Source organism: Mustela erminea, chromosome 8 (assembly GCF_009829155.1).
Source record: "Mustela erminea isolate mMusErm1 chromosome 8, mMusErm1.Pri, whole genome shotgun sequence".
Classification (NCBI taxonomy): domain Eukaryota; kingdom Metazoa; phylum Chordata; class Mammalia; order Carnivora; family Mustelidae; genus Mustela; species Mustela erminea.
Genome location: NC_045621.1, coordinates 13,140,107 through 13,165,329, shown reverse-complemented (window position 1 = coordinate 13,165,329; position 25,223 = coordinate 13,140,107). Strand labels below are relative to the sequence as shown.

The following is a 25,223-nucleotide window of genomic DNA, read 5'->3' as shown; positions in this document are numbered from 1 at the left end:
GTTTTTAGTCCACGCCAGGTTAAGATTAAAATGTGGTAATGGCGGTCATTTTTAGTTAGCAAGCAGAGCTCATTATTCATGGTACTATGCCTTCTCTCCTCTCTCATGATTCCCTGAATCATTTTATATTTAATTGTTTACATTTTGTTTCTCTGTTAACTTATTGATAAACTAATTGAGGGTAGGGATGATATTTCTACTCATACTAATATCCTACTGCCTAGAATAATACCTGTTACTTAGTGGATACTCGTATTTGTTGAAATGAACTTTTATCTATTTCTTCTTTGCCTTCTAAAGTCTAATGTTAATTTATTTACATCATAGATGCTGAGAATAACTCTTAAAGGGTCTGAAATTAAAGAACCGGAAATAACACCTGAAGTTCCGACTTTGGTACCATTTGGGGACGTGGTATGTGAAACTTGCCTCCACAAACTTGTACAAGTTATTTCTTATTTTATGTGAAGACTAGTTATTATTTATTATTTGATAATCAAAAAGTATATATAGAACATGGTTCTCTCTGATAACATTTGTGAATTGTTCATTTTTTCATCAAGTTAGAAAATCATTCTGTAATCACTGAAATTAAGGAAGACATTTTGATTCACAGGGAAAAAAATTGTTTCTATATAGGGGTTCCCAAAGTCTCACTACATCAGAATCATCTGGGATACATTTTAAAATCACTGATTCTCAGTTCCCACCTAAGATCTGCTAACTTGGAATCTGGGCATGGGGCCCAAGATTCAGTATTTTTATTGTGCTGGTCCGGTGACTATATTTATTGTCAGATTTTGGAGGCTTTGAGCTATGATTTAAAAATTGACCTCACATCTTTCCTTCAAGTTCCAGGTACAAAAGCAGACATACTCATGAATCAGACACATACACCCAAACACACAGGTAGGACCAACTGAGAACTAGGCTGAGAACCAGAAAAATCTCTGTTTTTCTTTTGGGTGCTACGGAGTGTGGGACATGAGGCTCTGTGTACATTGAGAACTATTAAATGTTGTGGTATTCTTTTACAGTTATCTTTCTTCCTGAGCATCATTAGAATAGTTAATGGGTCTGAAGGGAGAGAGTTTCCTGTGGCCTTCTGCTCTAGATCCTATCATATACTATACATTTTCTTGATTAAAAAATATATGATGAATTTCACACCATGATTTTTGGGGGGAAAAGTAAAACTGTATTCATGCATATGTTTTGTTTTTACAAAACAAGCACAGTGCGCATTTATCCATGTAATTATATAGTGATGTATGAAACATCACGGTCAAAGTCACTGTTTGAATCTAAAATTAGAAAAAGATTTCAGGACACCTGGGTGGCTCAGTCGGTTAAGCCACTGCCTTCGGCTCAGGTCATGATCCCAGGGTCCTGGAATCGAGTCCCACATCAGGCTCTCTGTTCAGCGGGGAGCCTGCTTCTCTCTCTGCCTCTGCCTGCCACTCTGCCTGCTTGTGTGTGCTCCTTCTCTCTCTCTCTGATAAATAAATAAATAAATAAATAAATAAATAAATAAATAAATAAAATCTTTAAAAAAAAGAAAAAGAAATAACTTGAAATCACTTTTGGCTGTAAGCTATTATGCATGCCGCTGTGTTGACAGACTGATCTCCGTCACCAATGCTCTTGAGTGAGGCACCTTCCTTCCTTCAGAGCTGATACTTTGATTTCATTCACACTTCCCGACTTCGTAGTTTATATTTTCCTTAGTTGAATTACATATCGCTAGACATTAACAACCTTCTTTTAAAAGTCAGCTGGAAGTTTTTGACAGGCGTTTGGCATGGGATAGCTCCACTCAGTGTACGATTTGTCACACGACTTTCTCTCTGAAAGTTCTGTGATTCGTTCTGAGGTATTTGGCAAGGCTTGTAGTGTGTCTGCGATGACAGCTACATCACAACCCACTGTTCCTCTTTCTGCTAGTCAGAGCCCTTTTTCAGAAAACGTGTGAAAAATCCTGTCTTCAAATTGGCTGCCGAAAGTGCTTTTGCAAACACCTTTCTAGTTGTTTTCCTATTGTACGTGCATGTTGGGGGTTGGTGACACGGTTATAGCTTTGGGCCACAGATGGGGCTCAGAGTCTGTGGCAACATTTGTCCCCCATAGCGGAATGGTCATCATTTTCTTTTTAAGTGTTAAATATTTTTCTGTATTTGAAAAACCTTGAGAGACTCTTAACTCTAGGAAACAAACTAAGGGTTGCTAGAGGGGAGGTGGTGGGGGGAGATGGGGTAACTGGGTGATGGGCGTTAAGGAGGGTACGTGATGGGATGAGCACTGGGTGTTAAATGCCACTGTTGAGTCACTGAACTCTACCTCTGAAACTAATGATGTGCTCACTATATGTTGGCTAATTGAGTTTAAATTAGAATATATTTGAATAGAAATTTTTCTTTTTTATTTTATATGGATCTATGATATTAAAATATAAAGAGCTGCTGAAATATAAGGAAAGTTGGGGTAGTTGCCCAAGGCACAGAATGTTAATGTGTAACATTATGCAATATAACCTTGTAGTTATACTTCCGTGTTTTGCCCTCCTCACATATAATTCCAGGTTTAAGAAATAATGATTCATGGTATCACCTATGACAGGACCATTTAAAATCCTGCCTAGATCATGTAATATGCATTATACGCATTTGCATTTGAAAACTTGGAAACTTCCCTTTAACATAACATTTCATATCAAAGTTTCTGTAAGAAGTAGACCACAGTACTTTCTTCTTAGGATTTCATCATTCACATGCCATAGTCTTTTAATTAAATACTGGATGCTAATTTCTTTCTTTCTTTCTTTCTTTCTTTCTTTCTTTCTTTCTTTCTTTCTTTCTTAAGATTCTATTTATTTGACAGAGAGAAACACAGAGAGAGAGGGAACACAAGCAGGGGGAGTGGGAGAGGGAGAAGCAGGCCTCCTGCCAAGCAGGGAGCCCAATGAGGGGCTGGATCCCAGGACCCTGAGACCATGACCTGAGCTGAAGGCAGACGCTTAATGACTGAGCCACCCAGGACCTCTGGATGCTAATTTCTTTTTCTGTATTATTTTAAAACCAAATCTTTAAAATTATTTACTTACATTTAAAAATACTATTGGGCCATTTATTTTGCTTCACAGTGTTTAATATAATATTGCTGTTGTTTTTACTTGGTTTTTAAGACCAAACATGGCTAAATATATTTGGGTGATAATGCAAATCAGTATTCAAATATTCCTGTATTCATTTTTTATTTGATTTTATGCTTAAACAGGAGATATAATTTTCTTTATCATTTGGAAATACTTTGTACAAGAGAGAATGAATATTTCACAGTCCTTGGGACATTGTATTGGATGAACGATTGTTAAATGAATAGAGTGGTTTTAGGATACTGGATAAAAAAGACCATTTGAATGAAGGCATATTTTTTATTATTATATGCAGGATGCTACACTTTGTCAATGCTCACCTACTATAAAATAACAGTGATTCAAAGAGTGATGGTTGGATTTAAGTTAATAATGCTTTTTTTTTTTTTTTTTTTGCTTTGTATTCTTATTCATTTTAGTTTTACTTTGAATAAATCCTGCCTATTTTTCTTCTGTATTTCTGTTTTCTGGTGTTTTCCCTCAAGGAGATATTTCTAATGGGAAACACTATTTTTAAGAAAAGAATTAGCAAACTGGAGCTTTTAAAAATATATAGTTTGGTATAGAATAAAATGCAAGGAAAGTTAACTTTTAAAAACTCATTGGCTGTGTTTTTACTTTGATTATTTTAGGTTGGCTGCATTGCTATTCATATAAAGAACTGCAGACATTTCACGCCTAAGAGTATCCTTTCTTTTGATTTAAGAGTCGTACCATGATCATATACGTCTGTTTCAGTTACATATTGCTGCCTTACAGAACACTGCAAGACTTAGTGGCTTAAACCCTGCACCATTTTATTATCAATCACTGTGTGTATTCGCTAGGTGCCACTACGGACTCTGAGAGACAAACTGAGGGTTTTAGAGGGGAGGGGTTGGAGGGATGAGTGCTGGTGGGTATTTAAGAGGGCACAGACTGCATGGAGCACTGGGTATTATACGTAAACAATGAATCTTGGAACACTGCATGAAAAACTAAGGATGTTATTGTATGGTGACTAACACAATTTAAAAAAAGAGAGAGAAATTTCCGTGCTACACACACACACAAAAGAAAACTGCTTTAAATTTTGTCTTAATGTTAAAAATAAGTGACTTTTGAATTTTTGCATTTCTGTATAATTATGCTTAGAAAAGTTTTTAACTATATATTGCAAATGTTTAGTCACCTTAAAAATAATATATAGCGGGGCTCCTGGGTGGCTCAGTTGTTAAGCATATGACTCTTGATTTTGGCTCAGAGTCTCACACTGGGCAGGAAGTCTGTCTGCTTAAGATTCTCTCCCTCCTCCCCTTCTACAATTTCTTTCTTTCTTTATTGGATTGATTCTTAAGTTTTGCCTGAATTGTTTAATGGATTAATTTTATACTGTGTTATTGTACAATGACAACAAATTTTTTCCTTAATATCTGTGTATTTTCAGTCAGTTTACAACATTTCAAAAATTTGTTCATTCGCATCTCTATAAACAACATTGTGAAATGTACAAAAGTGTGTAGCTTGGCATCCCCAAATGGTGAAAAGTACACTACAGTTAATTTTGATGACACAAAGTACTTTTCTGTACAGGTAAATGTTAAAGTTCTATTCTGGATATAAGAATGCATTTTTATAGTTTCAAATAATCTACACTAACTATATCCTTTTCTTAGGGGTAGGAAAGAAACAAATGCAGTGCCTTTTTTGATATTTTACAGGGTTCTATTTCTGTACTATGGGATATATTATTGTTTTCAAATAAACAACTTAGTAGAAGATGCATAATCCTGATGCTCTTCTTCCCTAAGACCTTACTGCCTGTGGTTCTGAGTGTTCAGGAAACATGCATTTTTCTCTGTCTTGCTCTCCTCTGTCCTCCTCCACCCTGTCTGAGCTTGGGCTGCTCTAACAAAGGACCGTAGATATGGGGTGGCTTAAACAACAGCTTTCTGGAGGCTAGAAAGTTCAGGATCAGGGTGCTGGCAGACCTGGTGTCTGGTGAGAGCCTGCTTTCTGATTTCCTGATGACCATCTCTTTGCAGAGAGCAAAGAGATCATCTTTCTTGGGTCTCTTCTTGTAAGGGCACTAATCCAACTCTTGAGGGCTCTACCCTCTGACCTAACTACCTCCCCAACACCACACCTGCAAATAACATCACATTGGGGATTTAGGCTTCAGCGTACGAATTGTGGAGTCACAGTCCGGCTTCAGACTATACTTTATTAAACTTCCTCTCACTCTCGAGCTTCCAGTGCTAAGAGTCTGTGTCTCTTTATAGCTAAGCTTCTTAGAATCTTAAATGTATCTCAGAGTTTAAGTGAGCAACACTATTTCATGTAGCTATAGGATACATTGATTAGTCCAGTTGTAAGTCCTAATAGTTTTATTATATTGGCTAAATTTTAATGAAATCCTAAAACATTTCCTCAGTGCTCTACATTTTTTAACCTTCAGTTTTAATCTTCAAAGCTTTATTTTGCTTTAGTCTTGAGTGTAGAATATAGTTCTTCAAGCATAGTTAAAAAAAAAAACCCGACATAGTTTTGCTAAAGGCAATCTATACTATTTGTTTTACTCTGAAAATAGTTTTCCTGAGCTTGCCAGGTTTTCAAGAATATTGTGGGTATATGTCTAGTTAAATAACACTTGAAATTAATCCTGGAAAATAGTATAAATTAATAGGGTGCTTATCTTTATTAGCATAATCAAAATCTTTTCCCCTATTTTAAGAGGAGCTATTAGTTTGAGCTTATTAAGAGGAGAATTTTAATGGAACTCTAAGGGAAAGTTGGGAATAATTTAGTAATAAGTACATAGAAAACTGCACAAGGAAACAAATATTAAAAAGCAAAACACATTATTAACTCTAAGGGAAATTAAGTGACAGAGAAAAAGAAACATAGTTGTAATTATATTGCTAAACTCTGCAAAATAGTTACATACACACAAACATTAAGTGTTGAACTAATAAAAAAAGTATGATCTATATATAACATATTGGAGGAACGAAAGGAAGAGAATGTTAAAATTGTGGGGACGGGTGTTGAGAATTAATATTTTTCTTCCACAATAAGCAGTTAATTGATAGGATCTAAAACTAAAATATCACTTAATGTAAGCCTGTTACTTAGAAACCAGACAAATCAATTTAGAAGCTTGAAAGCTGAAGCTTGAAAGCTGAAAACTAACCACGAGATGTGTATATAACAAGATCTAGTTATGGAGGTACTTATTCAGAAATTATATCTGGAATTCAGACTGAAAATGGGATAATTCTTTCCATATGCATATTATGTCAAGGTTCCCAGGCGTCAAGATGATGAGCGGAATAATATATACTTGGAACTAATGCAATATAGAAGTACAGAAAAATATCCTCTCTTACTAGGGAGTGTTAAGGTACACCTTTATGATGTAATTCAGGTAAGTATCAAGGTTGTTTCTTTCACTGTGGTATCACATTGTTATTATTTATCTGTATCTGATGGACTCCTTTTGGTTTATTATCTACTTTCAAACTCCTATGTCTCGCTCTGGCTATATTAAAAAAAAAAAAGAGTTGGCTTTGAACAGCCTAATATTTTTAAAAACTGATTGTGTGGCAATGGTACAACCTAGGAGACTACATACACATGTTCTGTTGTGTTTTCTGGAGTGTTTCTAAACAGGACTCAAATCACAAACTCTGTCTCTTAATTGACTGCCCAGATTTCAGTTGTTTTTCTCCTTGTCTGGGCTGCTTGCCTTCTGCCCTGGGCCTGTGCTGTTCAGGGGTCAGCGAAAGTTGGGGGCAAGGTTTGTACACAGATTTTGTCGTTCCTTCTCTCTTGCTTTCTCCGGTCTAGGGTTACCCTCTCACTTGCCAGCAGCCATACTGCCCTGGACTCAAAGGAAGAGAACTGATTAGTGAACCAATCTAAACCATCCGAAGGATTTTCAGGAGTATTTGTTAGGATGCAAAAGCAAGGAGGCCTTCAAAGACTAATGAAGTTTTATCAAAGGACACAGGAGCTATTAAGTTAACATGTGCATTAAAAATCATTACCTGATTTTTCAAAATTTGTGAAATGTTTTAGATTATATACAGATGGCTACATGAGTGACTCTGTATTTGGGGATTTTATTGTTCTTTCCCTTTTTCTTTTTTCCAGAAAGGGTGCTTTAATGAAGAATTTGAAATGTTGCATAAAAACCTGGTAAGAGGGGCACCTGGGTGGCTCAGTGGGTTAAAGCCTCTGCCTTCGGCTCAGGTCATGATCCCAGGGTCATGGGATCGAGTTTCGCATTGGGCTCTCTGCTCAGCAGGGAGCCTGCTTCCTCCTCTCTCTCTCTGCCTGCCTCTCTGCCTACTTGTGATCTCTGTCTGTCAAATAAATAAATAAAATCTTTTTAAAAAATGTTAAGAACTTTTTGTGCATACACTTAACATTTCATACAACTTGACTCTGATACTGTTTTAACTCCTGGTAGTGTTTTTATGCTCCGTTACCCTACCAATCACTGTTTGAATTAATGGAAATATATTAAACAGAAAGAACAATATTCACAAAATCTTCATCTTCACCTTTCTTTTTTTTTAGTGATGCTACTTTACTGCTAAATGATGAACAGGAGAATTGAAATAATTGCATTAGGGAGCAAAATGCCCTATCTGCTTATTTGTGCAGCTTTAATTGAGGAAATATTTTCTCCTTGAGGAAATTTTAAAGAGTTGTTTACAGTTCTCACTTGAATTTCTTTTTAAATATTTAAAATTATTATTTTGATTAATTGATCTTTTCAGAGAGAACTCTGCTGCCAATAGCCAGAACAGAGAATGATGAACATTTGGGGTCATAATCTCTGACACTGTCTTTCATTTCACATTTGAGCAAGCTGGGGTTCAGAGACTTGAAATCATTTGTCCAAATAAAAATTTCATCTGAAAATGGAAGTGGAGGTAGGAAGTAAATGGAAGTGTGAGCAAATAAAAACATATGCATGTGTGTGTACATACACACACACACACACACGTATATGTATCTCAGGGTAATCCTATTAATTATAAACTGATATTTTCTATATTATAATCATATATTCTTTAACATAAAGTTTTTTAACACTTTAGGAACTCTATAATTCTTCTCTAGTAGTTCCTTGTGTGAATTTTTTTTTTTTGAAAATTTTTTTTTTTTTTAACCAGGAGATTCACACTTTGGTTTTTCTAACATAGATTTGTGAAATAGAAATACTACTTGCTACCCCTTTTTCATTAAAATATCTTTCTGATAAAATAATAAAATAAATGTGCTGTGTGTTTAGCCTATCTGCAAGGTGGCGGTGGAATTTATGTTCTCCTATGGAAACTTTGGTTATGGATTTTCACATCAGGTTAGTTCTTCTTTTTTATTCTACAGCACTGCAGTCAAATCTCTTCTGAGCCTCTTTGCTTTCCAGTTTGATAAAAATTTTTAAAATATATATTTTTAAAAGAACATTTTTAAAGAATGCTATTTTCTCCATTGTACTTAAGGAAAAATGAAACTACTATTTTTTATTTGCATATACATTTTAAAATAATCTTTAATTCAAAATGCATTTATCAGGAAACTTGCTTTTGTGTGTCTGTGTTTTCATGTGTGAAAACAAAATTATTTTAAGTATATAAGGAGTGTGGATTTTTATATATAAAAATGCTTATTAAAAATGGAGTCATTGATTATATTTGCATGACATTTTTTATTCTGATCACATATGCTCCTTACCTCCATGGTATTTCAATGTCTGATGTTACTTGAGCCCTCCTTGATTTATCAAGAGAGTAATATGTTGAAGTTCTCTTCCTTGCTTTGTCCTCGGCCTTTAAATTTAGCACATATATCCGTGTTCCTGTGAAAATTTTTGTGTAGTAACCTGTGTCCTGTCCTTTTATTATGTGCCTAGGCTAGATTCCTAGAATGGAAATTATTGTCCAAAAACAATGACCTTGTCAAAGAATTGTTCTAGAAATGTTGTACCAACATATATTCTCACCAGGTGTTTGAAAGAACTCTTCATATCCCCAGGTATTATCACCACTTTGGGGCATTTATATATCCAAGCACATTAGTGCTGCTATTATACAGGGACTGTGATATGATCTTTCTTTTCCATTTTTTGCTATTTTTTATAGTATTGGTTGTTCTTTTAATTAGGAATTCAGAGTGGTACATTACTTTTATTAAACCTACTGTTACGTTAACTGAGCAGCCCCTGGTAAAATGTTATTCTAAAATTTTGCCTATGGTATATCATAATGATTTTTAATGCATTTCAAATCAGAAATAAATAATACACAGAAGAAAGCCACTAGGCACAATTTTTTTCATCTTTTTTCCTTCTTTGCTTTGATTTTTCTTTCTTTTCCTTCTGCCTATTTTATTTATATTTGTTATGAATTGGGCCTTATAGGGTCTTGTAACTGTTGAATTCCTTTCGTGACATAGTTTATAAGCACCAACTTCAGAGGTAGGTTTTGTGTCTGAATATAAGTAAAACATGTAATAATCACCTTCTTACGGAGATATTTCCTTTTCAGATAAATTAGGAAAGTATTGTTTTATGGAGGTAGATTCTACCAAAAACAAGGAACCAAGATATTGTGTGGAAAAGAGTGGGAAATACAAAAGTTCTTGATTTTGATTTTATATCTGTGAACTTTTTGGTAATACAGTCCCCTACTCCTCTGTCTTGATCATGTAAAAAAGGTACTACCCTTGGTGGGGGGAGCAGATAAAGCTGCATTCAAATCCTGGCTCTGATGTCTTTTGGGTAACCTTGAACAAATTACTGATCCTCAGCATTTTCTGTAAAATAGCCACAGTTATCTACATCATAGGATTATTGAGAGGATTAAAAATAATGTTATAGATAAAAGGTTCCTGACAGATATCTAGTGCTCAATAAATGTTGGTTCTTTCTTCATCTTAAGGCCTATTTTGTAGTCCTGGAGGATGTTAGTATTAGAGTGAACTACACTTGTAACTAAGCAGTGTTATAACACACTTACCATTTTCTTCAGTTAAAACCTCTTCAGAAAATTAACAAGCCATCCATGTTTATGAATATTGCACCACCTCCAGGAAGAATAGATCCTGTGACGTAAGTGTTTGAAGTCTTATTTGCACAATTGGATTATGTGACATTTAACACACTTAATCCATTTTATGGACCATTTTGGTTGTCTTAAGACATAACCAGAATGGGCTAGACTCTAAGGAAAACAGAGCAGTGAATTGTTATGCTTAATAAGGTGGGAGAAATTTTGGGTTTCTGGACATGTGAAGTTCTGGAGATAAGATAAAGAAGAGAAGAGAGTGCCAGCTTCCTGGCTGAATGAGGGAAGACGGGGTTCGGCTGACCAGGAAAGTTGGCCAGTGAGATATCCTTTTCTAGAAGGAGGTGAGGGACTTCTAAGATCAAATTGTCTAATATTTGTCAGTTTTCCTCTACAATATAGTAGTGTTACCTCCATTCCACACATTCTAATTGTTTTTTCCCAAATCTTCAGCACAAAGTTTATGTTCAAAAAATGTCATTAGTGGGGCACCAGGGTGGCTCAGTGGGTTAAGCCTCTGCCTTCGGCTCAGGTCATGATCTTAGGGTCCTGGAATCATGCCCCACATTGGGCTCTCTGCTCATCAGGGAGCCTGCTTCCCCCTCTCAGCCTGTCTCTCCCTACTTGTGATCTCTCTCTCTGTGTGTCAAATTAAAAATCTTTATTAAAAAAGTCATTAGCAAACCAAAAGTAACTTAAAATTTGTCAACCAGACTTCAAATTTCAACAGTAAAAATAGATTAAAGAGTGTAATCTGTAGTACTTTCCCTGATTAAGAAATGGGAAAAAAGGGATTGAGGAAATTAGGTATAGGATGGGAATGTATATTCTGAAGTGCTTATTGTCCTATAGTTTCACCAATACTGGGTATTATCATTAAAAGTAAATTTTGCCCACTTGATATTGGTCATTTGTTGAAATAGTAAAATTTGAATGTTTTATGTTTATCAATCATTATTTCTTTTTTTTAAAGATTTTATTTATTTATTTATTTGACAGAGAGAGATCACAAGTAGGCAGAGAGGCAGGCAGAGAGAGAGAGAGGGAAGCAGGCTCCCTGCTGAGCAGAGAGCCCCATGCAGGGCTGGATCCCAGGACCCTGGGATCATGACATGAGCCGAAGGCAGCAGCTTAACTCACTGAGCCACCCAGGCGCCCCAATCATTATTTCTTTATCCACCAATGGATTCAGTAAACATTCATTGAATGTCTGCTATATCCCCAAGCCATTGCAAATACTAAAATAAATGAGGCCTGGTACCTGCCCTCTGGTAGCTCATGGTTTAGTGTGCACAGATAACTAGTGAAAAGAAACTATAACACAAATGGGATAAGAACCTTCCTGCCAGTGAGCATAAGGAACCCTGGCACATGGGGTGCAGGGTAATGATGGGAGGAACATAAAGTTGGGTCATAGCAAATTTATTGATATGAGCTCACTAAGCAGAGATTCTGCATTTAATGGTACAGATTAGGGGGTTAGAAAAAACTCAGTCTGGTTGTTTGGTTGCAGAAACATGTACCAAAAGATGCCCACTTGGGTGGATTGGAAATGCCAGACTTGCCTTGGCTTAATGTAGAAGGAAGGTATTCAAAGGGTTAAAGAGATGGTGATGTTGGTGAGGATTTGTTTTTAAGACCTGCTCACTCCTCCAGGGAGATTCCAGAAGATAGACCTTTCACTATGACTGTGAGAACTAAATTTGAAGGGGAGCCCCACCCTTGAAGAGCTCTGTGATCTTCTCTGTTAGGCAGACCTTGGAGTGGGAGCCGCAGTCACTGACCTGAGAAACCCAAATGCGATGGGAGTGTAGCAGTGGAGAGCCCAGTGATGGCGCCACCACCTAAGGCAAGATGGGTGTGGTTACTGTAGTGGACAGTAAAGTCAAAGCAGCAATCAGAATAGTTGGACTCATGCAGACCTATAGCATTGGCTAGTTGATCATGATGTTCCTAGAAATAAAATATATAGAAAGCCTCCCCAATTCTTTTTTTTTTTTTTTTTTTTTTTTTTAAGATTTTTTTTATTTATTTATTTGACAGAGAGAGAGATCACAAGTAGGCAGAGAGTCAGGCAGAGAGAGAGAGAGAGAAGCAGGCTCCCGCCGAGCAGAGAGCCCGATGCGGGGCCCGATCCCAGGACACTGAGATCATGACCTGAGCCGAAGGCAGCGGCCCAATCCACTGAGCCACCCAGGCGCCCCAAAGCCTCCCCAATTCTTAATCTGTATAAGCAGAAAAGTTCTAGGTCAAGTGAATAGAAGTGTGACCTGGATCATAAAAACAGAGTCATAGCTCCTCAGTCAATTCCCAGAGTTGAGCCAGTTTGCACACCCAAAAGCCTTTGAATGTAGGGGAGACTTGGTCCCCTTAACGAGAGACGCTGGTGTGCTGACAAAAGTTTATAAGTTGATCTTTCTCTAAGCTTTCCCAAAAGGGAAGGAGAGCCTTTTACCAGGGTAACTATGCATTAGGGAAAAGGAACTAATCAGACCTTTCAGAGTCTACTGGATGCTGGTTCTAAACTGACACCAGTTCCAGAAGATCCAAATGTCACTGTTGTACACCAGTCAGACTAGGGACTTATGGAGGACAGGTGATTGATGGAATTTTAAACTCATCCTGTGATTATTTCCCCAGTTCCAGATTGCATATTTGAAATTCACACACTTAGCAGTAGGTGAAACCCTACATTGTTTCCCTGACCTGCGGACAAAGGGATATTATGGTGGGAAAGGCCAAATGGAAACCATTAGAGAACTACCTCTACCTAAGAAAATAGTAAGCTGAAAGCACTACCACATTCATGGAGGGATTGCAGAGATGAGGGCCATCATCAAGGACTTGAAAAATGCAGAGGTGGTGATTCCCATCTTATCTCCATTTGGGTTACTTATTTTGGCCTGTGCATAAGACAGATCTTGGAGAGTGATAGTAGATTGTCGTAAGCTTAACCAGGCAGTGATTCCAATTGTAGCCACTGTACCAGATGTGGTTTCATTGCTTGAGCAAATTAACACATCCTCTGGTGCATGGTATAAAACTGTTGATCTGGCAAGTGCTGTTTTCCTCATGTAAAAACCAGAAGTAGATTCCTTCAGCTGGTAAGGCCGAGTGATACACCTTTACTGTCTTATCTCAGGTATATCAACTTCTCCAGCCTTATGTCATTCATTTAGTTCATTTAGTTCACAGGAAACTTTTTTTTTTTTAGTTTTACTCATTTTAAAGAGAGAGCATAAGCAGGGAGAGGAGCAGTGGATAGGAAGAAAAAGTCCCAAGCAAACTCCACACTGAGTGTAGAACCCGACACAGGGCTCCATCCCAGGAGCCTGAGATCATGACCTGAGCTGAAACCAAGAGCTGGATGCTTAACCCAGACTGAGCCACTCAGGTGCCCCACAGTTTACAGGAGTCTTGCTTGCCTTTCCCTTATACAAGATATTACACAGGTCCATCAGAGTGATGATCATTACGCTTATGGGACCTAGTGAACAGGAAGTAGTAACTAATCTTGACTGTCTGATAGGACGTTTGCATGTCAGAGGGTGGAAAGGGTTCTAAAAAAATTCAGGACTCTTCTACCTCATTGAAATTTTGAGGATTCAGTGGTATGGGGATTGTCAAGATAATTCTGCTAAGGTGAAGGATAAGTTGTTGTATCTGGCCCCTTCTACAACCAAAACAGAGGCACAACACCAGTTGGGCCTTTTTGGATTTTGGAGACAACATATTCCTTATTTGGGTGTACTACTCTGGCCCATTTACCAAGTGACCTGAAAAAAATTTATTTATATAATAAATGTATCTTCTTCCCTCTCATTATCTCCTTCTCATGTAACATAAGGTCTGTTGACTTTATATTGTAATATTTAAGTATTGTTAAACTTAAGCATACTATTTTTTAAGTTTCAGGATATTAAGAAGAGTAAACATCATCCAAAGACTTTTTAAAAAATTTTATTTTGTTTTTTCAGTGTCCCAAGACTTGATAGTCTTTTCTGGGGAAGAGGCTAGTGAGGTTTTGGTTGTATGCAGGATAGTTTTATCATGTTAGGTAGAATTATGACCTGTTTATTGTTCTCATTTGGAGATTAAATATGTTTTAAAGAGTTGCTTATGGGGGCCAGGTTGGCAAGGGGTAGGTGGACTTGTGAAGATTACTTTCACATGTCAACTTGACTGGGCCATAAAATAGAGACTTGTATCTAAAGATTGGGAGAGAGGCCTGGGCTCAAACACTGCTACTTATCTTTAGAACGCCAGGTCCTTACCGCCTTTTTCATCCCTGCTGCTCATCTCAGTAGTAAGAGTATTCAGTGGAGCACTTCTGTCAGGATTTCTGACCTTTGTCTTCTTCCCTAGCTCTACCCTCTGATGGTTCAAGGTAGACAGGTGAGCTTACAGTCTAAAAGAGAGAATGATTCAAAAGTGATAGCCACCACTGATTTTACAAGTGTGGTTTTGTATAATTGCAATATTTAACATTATAAACATTTTGCAGAAATGTTATTACACCACAACCGATAGAGTATCCAGCATTCCTATCCCCAGACCTGAATGTTACTGTTGGGACGCCAGCTGTAGTGCCCAACCAGTCCTCTGTAGTGCGACTTGAAAAACTTCGGCAACAACCTCGGGAAAGGTAAATACATGCATACATACATGCATACATACATATATACCAACACAACCCAAACAATCTTCATCTTATTTATGTGTTAGTGGAACATTATTATTTTTTTGCTTGGGGGGCATATGGGCTTTAGGTATTTGTTTAGAAAAGTCAATGTTTATTGACTCTGTAATGCATATGGTGGTTCACTTTGTTGTGTCCTATGAGTCCTTCAGGCTGTCTTTACGCTTTTTCATTTTTTTTCTTTTTGTTCTTCTGATTGGATGAATTCCTTTGCCATCTCTTTGAGTTTTCCAGTACTTTCTTTGACACCATCTAGTGCTCTTGAGCCCCCCTACTGAATATTTCAGTCCAGTTATTGTTCTTTGGCTCTAGTGATTTCTATTTGGTACTTTTTAATATTTTATATCTCTTTGTTGCAATTCTCACTTCATTTATGAATTTTTCTCCTGAAAAATGAGCATCATTATGACCATGATTTTGAATTGTTTTTTTGAAGATTATTTATTTTTTTGAGAGAAAGAGAGAGAACAGAGTAAGTGAGAACATAAGTGAGTAGGGGCAGAGGGAGAGGGAGAATCAGACTCCCCATTGGGCAGAGAGCCCCATGCAGGACTCAATCCCAGGACCCCAGGATCATGATCTGAGCCGAGGGAAGACACTTCACCTACTGAGACACGCAGGTGCCCCTCATTATATTTCATTATGGCCTGTTTTATTTGTTTGTTTGGAACTTAATGTTTCTGGAGTTTTGTGTTGCTGTTCTGTTCTCATTGTTCTCTTTCCTCATTTACCTTCACTCTCTGTGTTGGTTTCTGAGCACTAGATGAAACTGCCACCTTTCCTAGTCTCAATGAAGTCACCTCATGGTGGGAAATGAACCTTATCAAGGAACCCAGCCCAAGATTTTGGCTGTCTCTCAAACCTTTGTGATTGTCCAAGTAGCTTTCCTTTTTTCTTAATGTCTTCCAGTTGTTGAGAGTGTGTTGTGATTTTTCAGTATTCCAAAGAGGAAGATCTCAGCATCTAGATTCAGGCTGACTGGAAGCTGAACCTCAAGTCACCTGATGGGAAAGTATGTACCTAGAGCCCTTTCTTGGAGAAACCAGGAGAAGGGCTTTCTTGCCTGCTCCCTTTGTGCCCAGTCTGGGGGTGTAGCCACTAGTGTGGAAGTCATTCCTACACCCATTGAGAACTGCTTCTTTGTGTGCTGAAGTTCCGTAGGACTGTCACCAGTCCAAGCCCCATTGGTTATGACAGCCAAACAACCTAGGGGCCCATCTCCTCGGCAATGGCCACAAAGTCTGGGGTGCCAGATGTCTGTATAAGCTCCTTCCAGGGAGCTACTGATGATCTGGGTTGGGCCGGAGAGAGGAGGAGATAGTGTCTCCTGCTTCCACAGGTCTCTAACAAGGATTGCAATCAATCCCTGGATGCATACTCAATTAGAAGCCTGACCTCCAAATAGTAGCTTTTAAAGAATACAGTAGGCCTTTTTGGAGACTAACTGGGAGATGAACTTATTTTTGCACTAATTTCCTATTCTGTGCTGAGTGCTGAGCAGATAGCATGGTAAGTCATAGCAGACCTATGAAAAACTTTTTATTTTTTTCTGTAGCTTTGTGGGTCTTGTAGTCACAGCTGTGTTAACTGTGTTAACAGAAATAGGTGTTTTGGGGGCCTGTCCCTCAGATGGGAGTCCTGAAAGGTGGGGTGCTATGTGTGTTGTCCAAACCTTTTTCTCCTCAGGGAGATGCTGGGAGTTGAGAGTTCTGTCCTGTTTGTATGACACTGTGCCAGTGGTGGAGTTTCTGGTATGTGCCTCATCCTTTCTCAGCTGTTTTGATGTGCGTATTTTCTCATTTGCATGATGTGTAGGAGTTGCTCAGCCTATTTCTAGATTTCTTTCAGAGAGAATTGCTCTTTGTAGAACTGTAGGTACCATGCATACATGGGAGGAGGTGAGTTCAGGAGCCTGCTTACCATCTTGAATTAGAAACTGAAAATTTCTTTAATGTCTTGCCTAATAGTACACAACCAGATCCTCATAACTGCTTCCACATTTAAACAGAGTGGCTCCAGCTGCAGAACCTCTGCCTATTTGACTCATAGCGACAGTGACAGCTACTGCTCTCATTTCCCTCCTGTAGCTTCACCAGCTGATCCCTTCTTCTTAGCAAAATGGGTCCCAGTGAGTCATCTTGCCATTGTGTTTACTGACTCTACATGTATTTTTCTTGCATGCTTTCAAAGTCAAGGGTTGTTCTTCTGCTCCTTATTCTCTTCTTACAACTACTCTGGAATTTGGCGCTGATAGTTTTATCTTACTCAGTTTTATATGGAATTAATTTTCCTAATATTTTTTTAATAGGAGATATAGTTTAGAAAGCCTCTTGAGCCTCACAGAACTCCCACTATTAATGTTTTCATTTGGTGTTTAAAAATATGAGTTGCTTTCTAGAATTTTCTGGGACCATGCCAGTCAATGTCTCATGTAAATGACAAGGGTAAACATCCTTGTTTTTGTTCATGATCTTTAAAGGCTACACTTCTAGCATTTAATAGTTAAGAACATTTGATTATATAGGTTTTTTATATATAGATATGCTATACCACGTTAAGTAAATTATTCCACTTGGTTCCAGTTTTCTAAATTTCTTAAAGCCACAAATAGATGTTGTATTTTTGCCAAATGCTGTTTCTTTTTTAATCAGTTAAATTGTATTTATGTTTTCTAATTTTAATGTCAAAATATCCTTATATACCTGGAATAAATCTAATTTGTTCATAATATATTATCTTTTCTCTATATTACTGGATTTTTTGTATTAAAATTATATTTTTAACATTTGTATCTATGTTAATGAATGAGATTATTTTTATAATGTCCTTATTAGGGTTTATCATCAAGGTAGTAATGTCCTCATGAAATGAATTGGAAAACATGCCCTCTTTTCTATTTAATTCTTGTCGGTTATATCTTTAGATAACCAAAGTCTTTTTTTTTTTAATTTTAATTTTTATTTTTTAAATTTCTTTTCAGTGTTCCAGAATTCATTGTTTATGCACCACACCCAGTACTCCATGCAATACATACCCTCCATAATACCCACTACCACCCTTGATGGGACTTCATCAAGATCAAAAGCTCCCACCCCCACCCCTCCAAAACCCTCAGATTGTTTTTCAGAGCCCACAGTCTCATCGTTCATCTCCCCCTCCAATTTCCCCCAACTCCCTTCTCCTCTCCAGCTCCCCATGTCCTCTGTGTTATTCCTTATGCTCCACAAATAAGCAAAACCATATGATAATTGACTCTCTCTGTTTGACTTATTTCACTCAGCATAATCTCTTCCAGTCTTGTCCATGTTGATACAGAAGTTGGGTATTCGTCCTTTCTGATGGAAGCATAATACTCCATAGTATATATGGACCACATCTTCCTTATCCATTCGTAGGTTGAAGGGCATCTTAGTATTAGAAGTCCCAGCAACAGCAATCAGACAACAAAGAGAAATAAAAGGTATTCAAATTGGCAATGAAGAAGTCAAACTCTCTCTTAGCAGATGACATGATACTTTATATGGAAAACCCAAAAGATTCCACCCCCAAACTACTAGAACTCATTCATCAATTCAGTAATGTGGCAGGATACAAAATCAATGTACAGAAATCAGTTGCTTTCTTATACACTAACAATGAAAATACGGAAAGGGAAATTAGAGAATCTATAGCACCAAGAACAATAAGATACCTGTGAATAAACATAACCAAAGAGGTAAAGGATCTGTACTCGAGGAACTACAGAACAGTCATGAAAGAAATTGAAGAAGACACAAAAAGATGGAAGTCCATTCCATGCCATTGAATCAGAAAAATAAACACTGTTAAAATGTCTATACATTTTAACAATCTGTACTTTCAATGCCATTCCAATCAAAATTCCACCAGCATTTTTCAAAGAGCTGGAGCAAACAATCCTAAAATTTGTATGGAATTAGGAAAGACCCCAAATTGCAAAGGAAATGTTGAAAAAGAAAAACAAAACTGGGGGCATCACGTTGCCTGATTACAAGCTTTACAAAGCTGTGATCACCAAGACAGCATGGTACTGGCACAAAAAAAGACACAGACCAGTGGAACAGAGTAGAGAGCCCAGATATGCAACCTCAAATCTATGGTCAAATAATCTTTGACAAAGCAGGAAAAAATATACAGTGGAAAAAAGACCCGTCTCTTCAATAAATTGTGCTGGGGAAATTGGACAGCTATGTAGAAGAATGAAACTCAACTATTCTCTTATACCATACACAAAGATAAACTCAAAATGGATAAAAGACCTCAACGTGAGGTAGGAATCCAACAGAATCCTAGAGGAGAACATAGGCAGTAACCTCTTTGACATCGGCCACAGCAACTTCTTTCAAGATATGGCTCCAAAGGCAAAGGAAACAAAAGCGAAAATGAATTTTTGGGACTTCATCAAGATCAAAAGCTTCTGCACAGCAAAGGAAACAATCAACAAAACAAAGAGGCAACCCATGGAATGGGAGAAGATATTCGCAAATGGCAAGACAGACAAAGAGCTGATATCCAGGATCTATAAAGAACTCCTCAAACTCAACACACACAAAACCGATAATCATGTCAAAAAATGAACAGACACTTCTCCAATAAAGACATAAAAATGGCTAACAGACACATGAAAAAATGTTCATCATCACTAGCCATTAGGGAGATTCAAATCAAAACCACATTGAGATACCACCTTACACCAGTTAGAATGGCCAAAATTAACAAGACAGTAAACAATGTGTGTTGGAAAGGGTGTGAAGAAGGGGGAACCCTCTTAAACTGTTGGTGAGAAGGCAAGTTGGTGCAGCCACTTTGGAAAACAGTGTGGAGATTCCTTAAGAAATGAAAAAAAAAGTTTCCCTATGACCCTGCAATTGCACTACTGGATATTTACCCCAAAGATACAGAGGTAGTGAAAAGAAGGGCTATCTGTACCCCAATGTTCATAGCAGCAGTGGCCACAGTTGCCAAACTGGAAAGAACCAAGATGACCAAAGCCTTTTGAAATTTCTTGGATCAGAAGCTAAATTCCTATTTTTTCTTTTGTTCTGTTGTAGAAAATATCATGTATATATTGGATAATTTATTGTGTGTGTACACACACAATAAATTTATTGTGTGTATACACACACACACACACACACACACATATATATATATATATATATATATATATATATATATATATATATAAACTTTAGATAATGAGACCAGTGTATATATTGAATAACTTTTAAAACTGTATATAGCTTAAATAAACATAATAAGACTGATGCCTAGATATTTATGATTCAGGTTAAGAAATACAACATTGGGACACCTGGGTGGCTCGATTGGTTAAGCTTCTGACTTGTTTTGGCTCAAGTCGTCATTTTAAAGTCGTGAGATTGAGTTTTGCAAGGGGCTCCATGCTCAGCATGGAGTCTGCTTGAGATTCTCTCTCCCTGCCTCTCTCCCTCTGCCCCTTCACTCTCTTGTACACTCTCTACCTCAAATAAACAGCAAAATCTTTAAAAAAAAAAAAGAAAGAAAGAAATACAATATTGCTATATTGGAGTCCTAGCTATAGCAGTCACACAATGAAAATAAATAAAAGGCATCCACATTGGCAAAGAAGAAGTTCAACTATCACTAGTTGCAGATGACATGATACTTTATATAGAAAATCCAAAAGATTCCACCTAAAATTGTTAGGACTGCTACATGAATTGAGTAAAGTTGCAGGAGGCAAAAATCAATATACAGAAATCTGTTACATTCCATATATCAATAATGAAATAGCAGAAAGAGACATCAAGGAATCAATCCCATTTATAATTGCACCAGAAACCATGAGATACTTAGGAATAAACCTAACCAGAGAGGTAAAAAACCTGTACCTGTTTTCAAACTATAAAACACTGATGAAAGAATATGAAGATGAAACAAAGAAATGGAAAAACACTCCATGCTCATGGATCAGAAGAATGAACATTGTTAAAATATCTGTGCTACCCAAAGCAATCTACACATTTATTGCAATCCCTATAAAATACTAAAAGCATTTTTCACAGAGCTAGAACAAACAATCCTCAAATTTGTAAGGAACCACAAAAGACCCCAAATAGCCAAAACAACCTTCAAAAAGAAAAGTAAAGCTGGAAGCATCACAATTCTAGACTTGTAAAGTTGTAGTGATCAAGGCAGTATGGTACTAGCACAAAAACAGATACTTAGATTAATGGAAAATGGAAAAATGAACCTACAATTAAATGGTCAATTAATCTTCAACAAAGCAGGAAAGAATATCCAATGGAAGAAAGATAGTCTCTTCAATATATAGTGTGGGAAAATTGGACAGCAACATGCAAAAGAATGAACTTGAATCATTTTCTTAAAACTGTACCCAAAAATAAATTTAAAATGGTTTAGAAACCTAAATGTGAGACATGAACCCATTAAAAAAATCCTAGAGGAGAACAGAGGCAATAACCTCTATTACATTGGTCATACCACCTTCTTACTAGATATATTTCCTGATGCAAGGGAAACAAAAGCAAAAATAAACAATTGGGACTTAATCAAAATAAAAAATTTCTGTGTAGTGGAGGAAACAGTCAGCCAAACTACAAGGCCATGTACTGAATGGGAGAAGATATTTACAAAGGACATATATCTGATAAAGTGTTAGTATCCAAAAGTCTACAAAGAACTCATCAAATGCCACACCCCAAAACCAAATAATCCAGTTAGGAAATGGGCAGAAGACATGAATTAGATACTCTTCTAAAGAAGACATACAGATGGCTAACAGACACATGAAAAAATGCTCAACATCACTCATCATCAGGGAAATACAAATCCAAAACTACAATGAAATATCACCTCCATTTGTCAGAATGCCTAAATTTAACAACACAAGAAACAATAGGTGTTGGCAAGGATGTGGAATAAAGGCGAATTTATTCCCCTTTACTAACAGCTTACACCGTTGGTGGGAATGCAAACTGGTAAGCCATCTTGGAAAACTGTATGAAGTTCCCTCAAAAAGTTAAAAGTAGAACTATGCTATGATCCAGCAGTTGCACTACTAGGTATTTACCCAAAGATTACAAAAATACTAATTCAAAGGGATACATGCACCTCACTGTTTATAGCAGCATTACTAACAATAGAAATTATGGAAAGAGCCCAAAAGTCCACTGACTGATGAATGGATAAAGAAATCTTGCCTTTTGCAACAACATGGATGTAGCTAGAGTAAGCAAAATAAGTCAGTCAGAGAAAGACAAATACCATATGATCTTACTCATATGTGGAATTTAAGAAATGATCATGGAGGATTAAAGAGAGACAAAACAAGAAACATCTTAACTATAAAGAAAAAACTGATGGTTAGCAGAAGGGAGCTGGGGGGAGGGTTAAATAGGTGATGGGAATTAAGGAGCACACCTGTTGCGATGAGCACTGGGTGTTGTATGGAAGTGCTGAACCACTAAACTGTACTAAACCACTAAACTGAAACTCTTATTACACTGTATCTTAACTGGAATTTAAATATCTTTTTTTAAAAAAAAAAGAAAGAAATAGAACATCATCAGTAGCAAAAATGTGTTTTGTATGCCCTCGTGAGATTCCATCTTCTCCCCAACCCATCCTTAGGTAACTACAGCCCTGACTTCTGTTGTAACGGTTCCTTTTCCTTTTGTATCCTTAAACAAAATATTGCTGGTTTGCCTCTCTAAGAAAAATTTTGTAAGTGGATCATACTGAATGTATCCTCTTGTGAATCATACCATATATGTTCTTCTGTCACATTTTAAATGTATAATTCATTTATTTCTTTAGGCTGGAAAAAATGAAAAAAGAATACAGAAATCTGAACACATGGATAGAAAAAGCTAACTATTTAGAAGGAGTTCTTAACCCAAAAATGGCCCATCAAGAACTTAAGGTAATTAACATAATACATTCTCTACATATAACTTCTAATACTTTTTATTTTAAAAAGATTGTGATAATTAAAAGTGATAAGATGTTGCTTATTCTTAACATATAAAATGCTATTCATGGCTCATTAACTTTACTATTTTGGTAATGTGACATTAGATAAATATTGACTAATAATTTGTAAGATTTTTGAACAGCTTTGTTAAGATGTAATTCACCTATTCAAAGTATACAATTCAGGGGCACCTGCGTGGTTCAGTGGGTTAAAGCCTCTGCCTTCAGCTTGGGTCATGATCTCTGGGTCCTGGGATCGAACCCTGCATTGGGCTCTCTGTTTGGCAGGGAGCCTGCCTCCCCGCCTCTCTCTCTGCCTGCCTCTCTGCCTACTTGTGATCTCTGTCTGTCAAATAAGTAAATAAAATCTTGAGAAAAAACCCAAAGTATACAATTCAGTGGCCCTTACTATATTCATAGAGATGTATGTCGATTGCTATGATCAATTTTCAGATATTCTCATTACCCACAAAAGAAACTCCACGCCCCTTAACCAAACCTCCCAGATACCCAGTTCTCTAGACAATAATCAGTCAACTTTGTTTCTATAGATTTGCTTATTCTAAACATTTCATTTGAGTGAAATGATACAATATATGGTTCTTTTGTGACTTGCTTCTTTCACTTAGCATAGTGTTCTCAGGGATCACCCCCATTGTACCCTGGGTCAACACTTTGTTTCTTTTTACTGCCAAATAATATTCCACTATATGGATATGTACCACATTTTGTTTATCCTCATTAGTTGCTGGACATTTGAGTTGTTCAACTTTTTAGCTCTCATGAATAATGCTGTTGCGAACATTCCCATGCAGGTTTTATGTGAGCATACATTTGTAATTCTCTTGGGTCTATACTGAGGATGAGGATTGTTGGATAATATAGTAGTTTCCTCTTTAACTTTTTCAGGAACTACCAAACTGCTTTCTATAGTGGCTGCACAGTTTTATATCTAACTAGCAAAAATGTATGAAGCTTCCATATCTTCTCCAAAACTTGTTATTTTCCTTCTTTGTTTGTTTCAGTTATAGAACTCTTAGTGGGTTTGAAATGTTATCTCATTGTGGTTTTGATTTGCATTTGCCTGATAACCAATAATGTGAACATCTTTTCATGTGTTTACTGACCTTTTGTATATCTTCTTTGGATAAATGTTTATTGAAATCCTCTGTTGATTTTAAATTGGTTTTGTTTTAATTGTTCAGTTATAAGAGTTCTTTGTATTTGGAGTACTAGACCTTTATCAGATATATAAGTAAGGTTTAATATTTATAAATACAGTCTGACCTTTACATTTTGACCTGGCAATAGGGATTCATAGGAGTTTCAGTGAATTAATAAAAATATTACTAAGATCATAGCCTTGAAATGGTAGTCACAGCATACTGATATATTAATGTTTTTCAGTGCCTCATTATAGTTTGGCATAGTGTTATTACCTTAGGATAAGTTAATTAGCACTTATATAGAATTAATATTTTAGGGAAAATTTGAGGGGGCTCTTCGTTCATTAAAGGAACTATAGACTTCTGGTTCTTTTCTTTTTTCTAATTTTTAAAATTAACATATAATGTATTATTAGCCCCAGGGATATAGGTCTGTGAATCGTCAGGCTTACACACTTCACAGCACTCACCATAGCACATACCCTCCCCAATGTCCATAACTCAACCACCCTCTCCCTACCCTCCTTCCCCTGGCAACCCTCAGTTTCTTTTGTGAGATTAAGAGTCTCTTATGGTTTGTCTCCCTCCTGATCCCATCTTGTTTCATTTTTTCCTCTCCTACCCCCCAAAACCACCACTCTGCCTCTCAAATTCCTCATATCAGGGAGATCATATGATAATCGTCTTTCTCTGATTGACTTATTTTGCTCAGCATAATACCCTCTAGTTCCATCCACGTCATTGTAAATGGCAAGATTCCATTTCTTTTGATGGCTGCGTAGTATTCCATTGTGTGTGTGTGTGTGTGTGTGTGTGTGTGTGTGTGTGTGTGTGTATACACACACCACATCTTCTTTGTCCATTCATCTGTTGATGGACATCTGGGTTCTTTCCATAGTTTGGCTATTGTGGACAATGCTGCTATAAACATTCGAGTGCACATGCCCCTTCGGATCACTACATTTGTATCTTTAGGGTAAATATCCTGTAGTGCGATTGCTGGGTCATAGGGTAGCTATATTTTCAACTTTTTGAGGAACCTCCATGCTGTTTTCCAGAATGGCTGCACAAGCTTGCATTCCCACCATCAGTGTGGGAGGGTCCCCTTTCTCTGCATCCTTGTCAACATCTGTTGTTTTCTGACTTAATTTTAG

General features: G+C 37.0%; 1 protein-coding gene across 1 annotated transcript in view; it reads left to right on the top strand.

Moving 5' to 3' along the window:
• C2CD6 (C2 calcium dependent domain containing 6) overlaps positions 1 to 25,223 on the top strand; it is a 111,943-nt gene that overhangs the window by 15,613 nt on the left and 71,107 nt on the right. Inside the window, exons 2-10 of the mRNA XM_032354439.1 lie at positions 328 to 414; positions 3,784 to 3,835; positions 4,578 to 4,723; positions 6,435 to 6,557; positions 7,286 to 7,330; positions 8,436 to 8,504; positions 10,174 to 10,253; positions 14,714 to 14,854; positions 22,748 to 22,853. Coding sequence (XP_032210330.1) covers positions 328 to 414; positions 3,784 to 3,835; positions 4,578 to 4,723; positions 6,435 to 6,557; positions 7,286 to 7,330; positions 8,436 to 8,504; positions 10,174 to 10,253; positions 14,714 to 14,854; positions 22,748 to 22,853 — 849 coding nt within the window. The remainder of the gene's footprint in view (positions 1 to 327; positions 415 to 3,783; positions 3,836 to 4,577; positions 4,724 to 6,434; positions 6,558 to 7,285; positions 7,331 to 8,435; positions 8,505 to 10,173; positions 10,254 to 14,713; positions 14,855 to 22,747; positions 22,854 to 25,223) is intronic.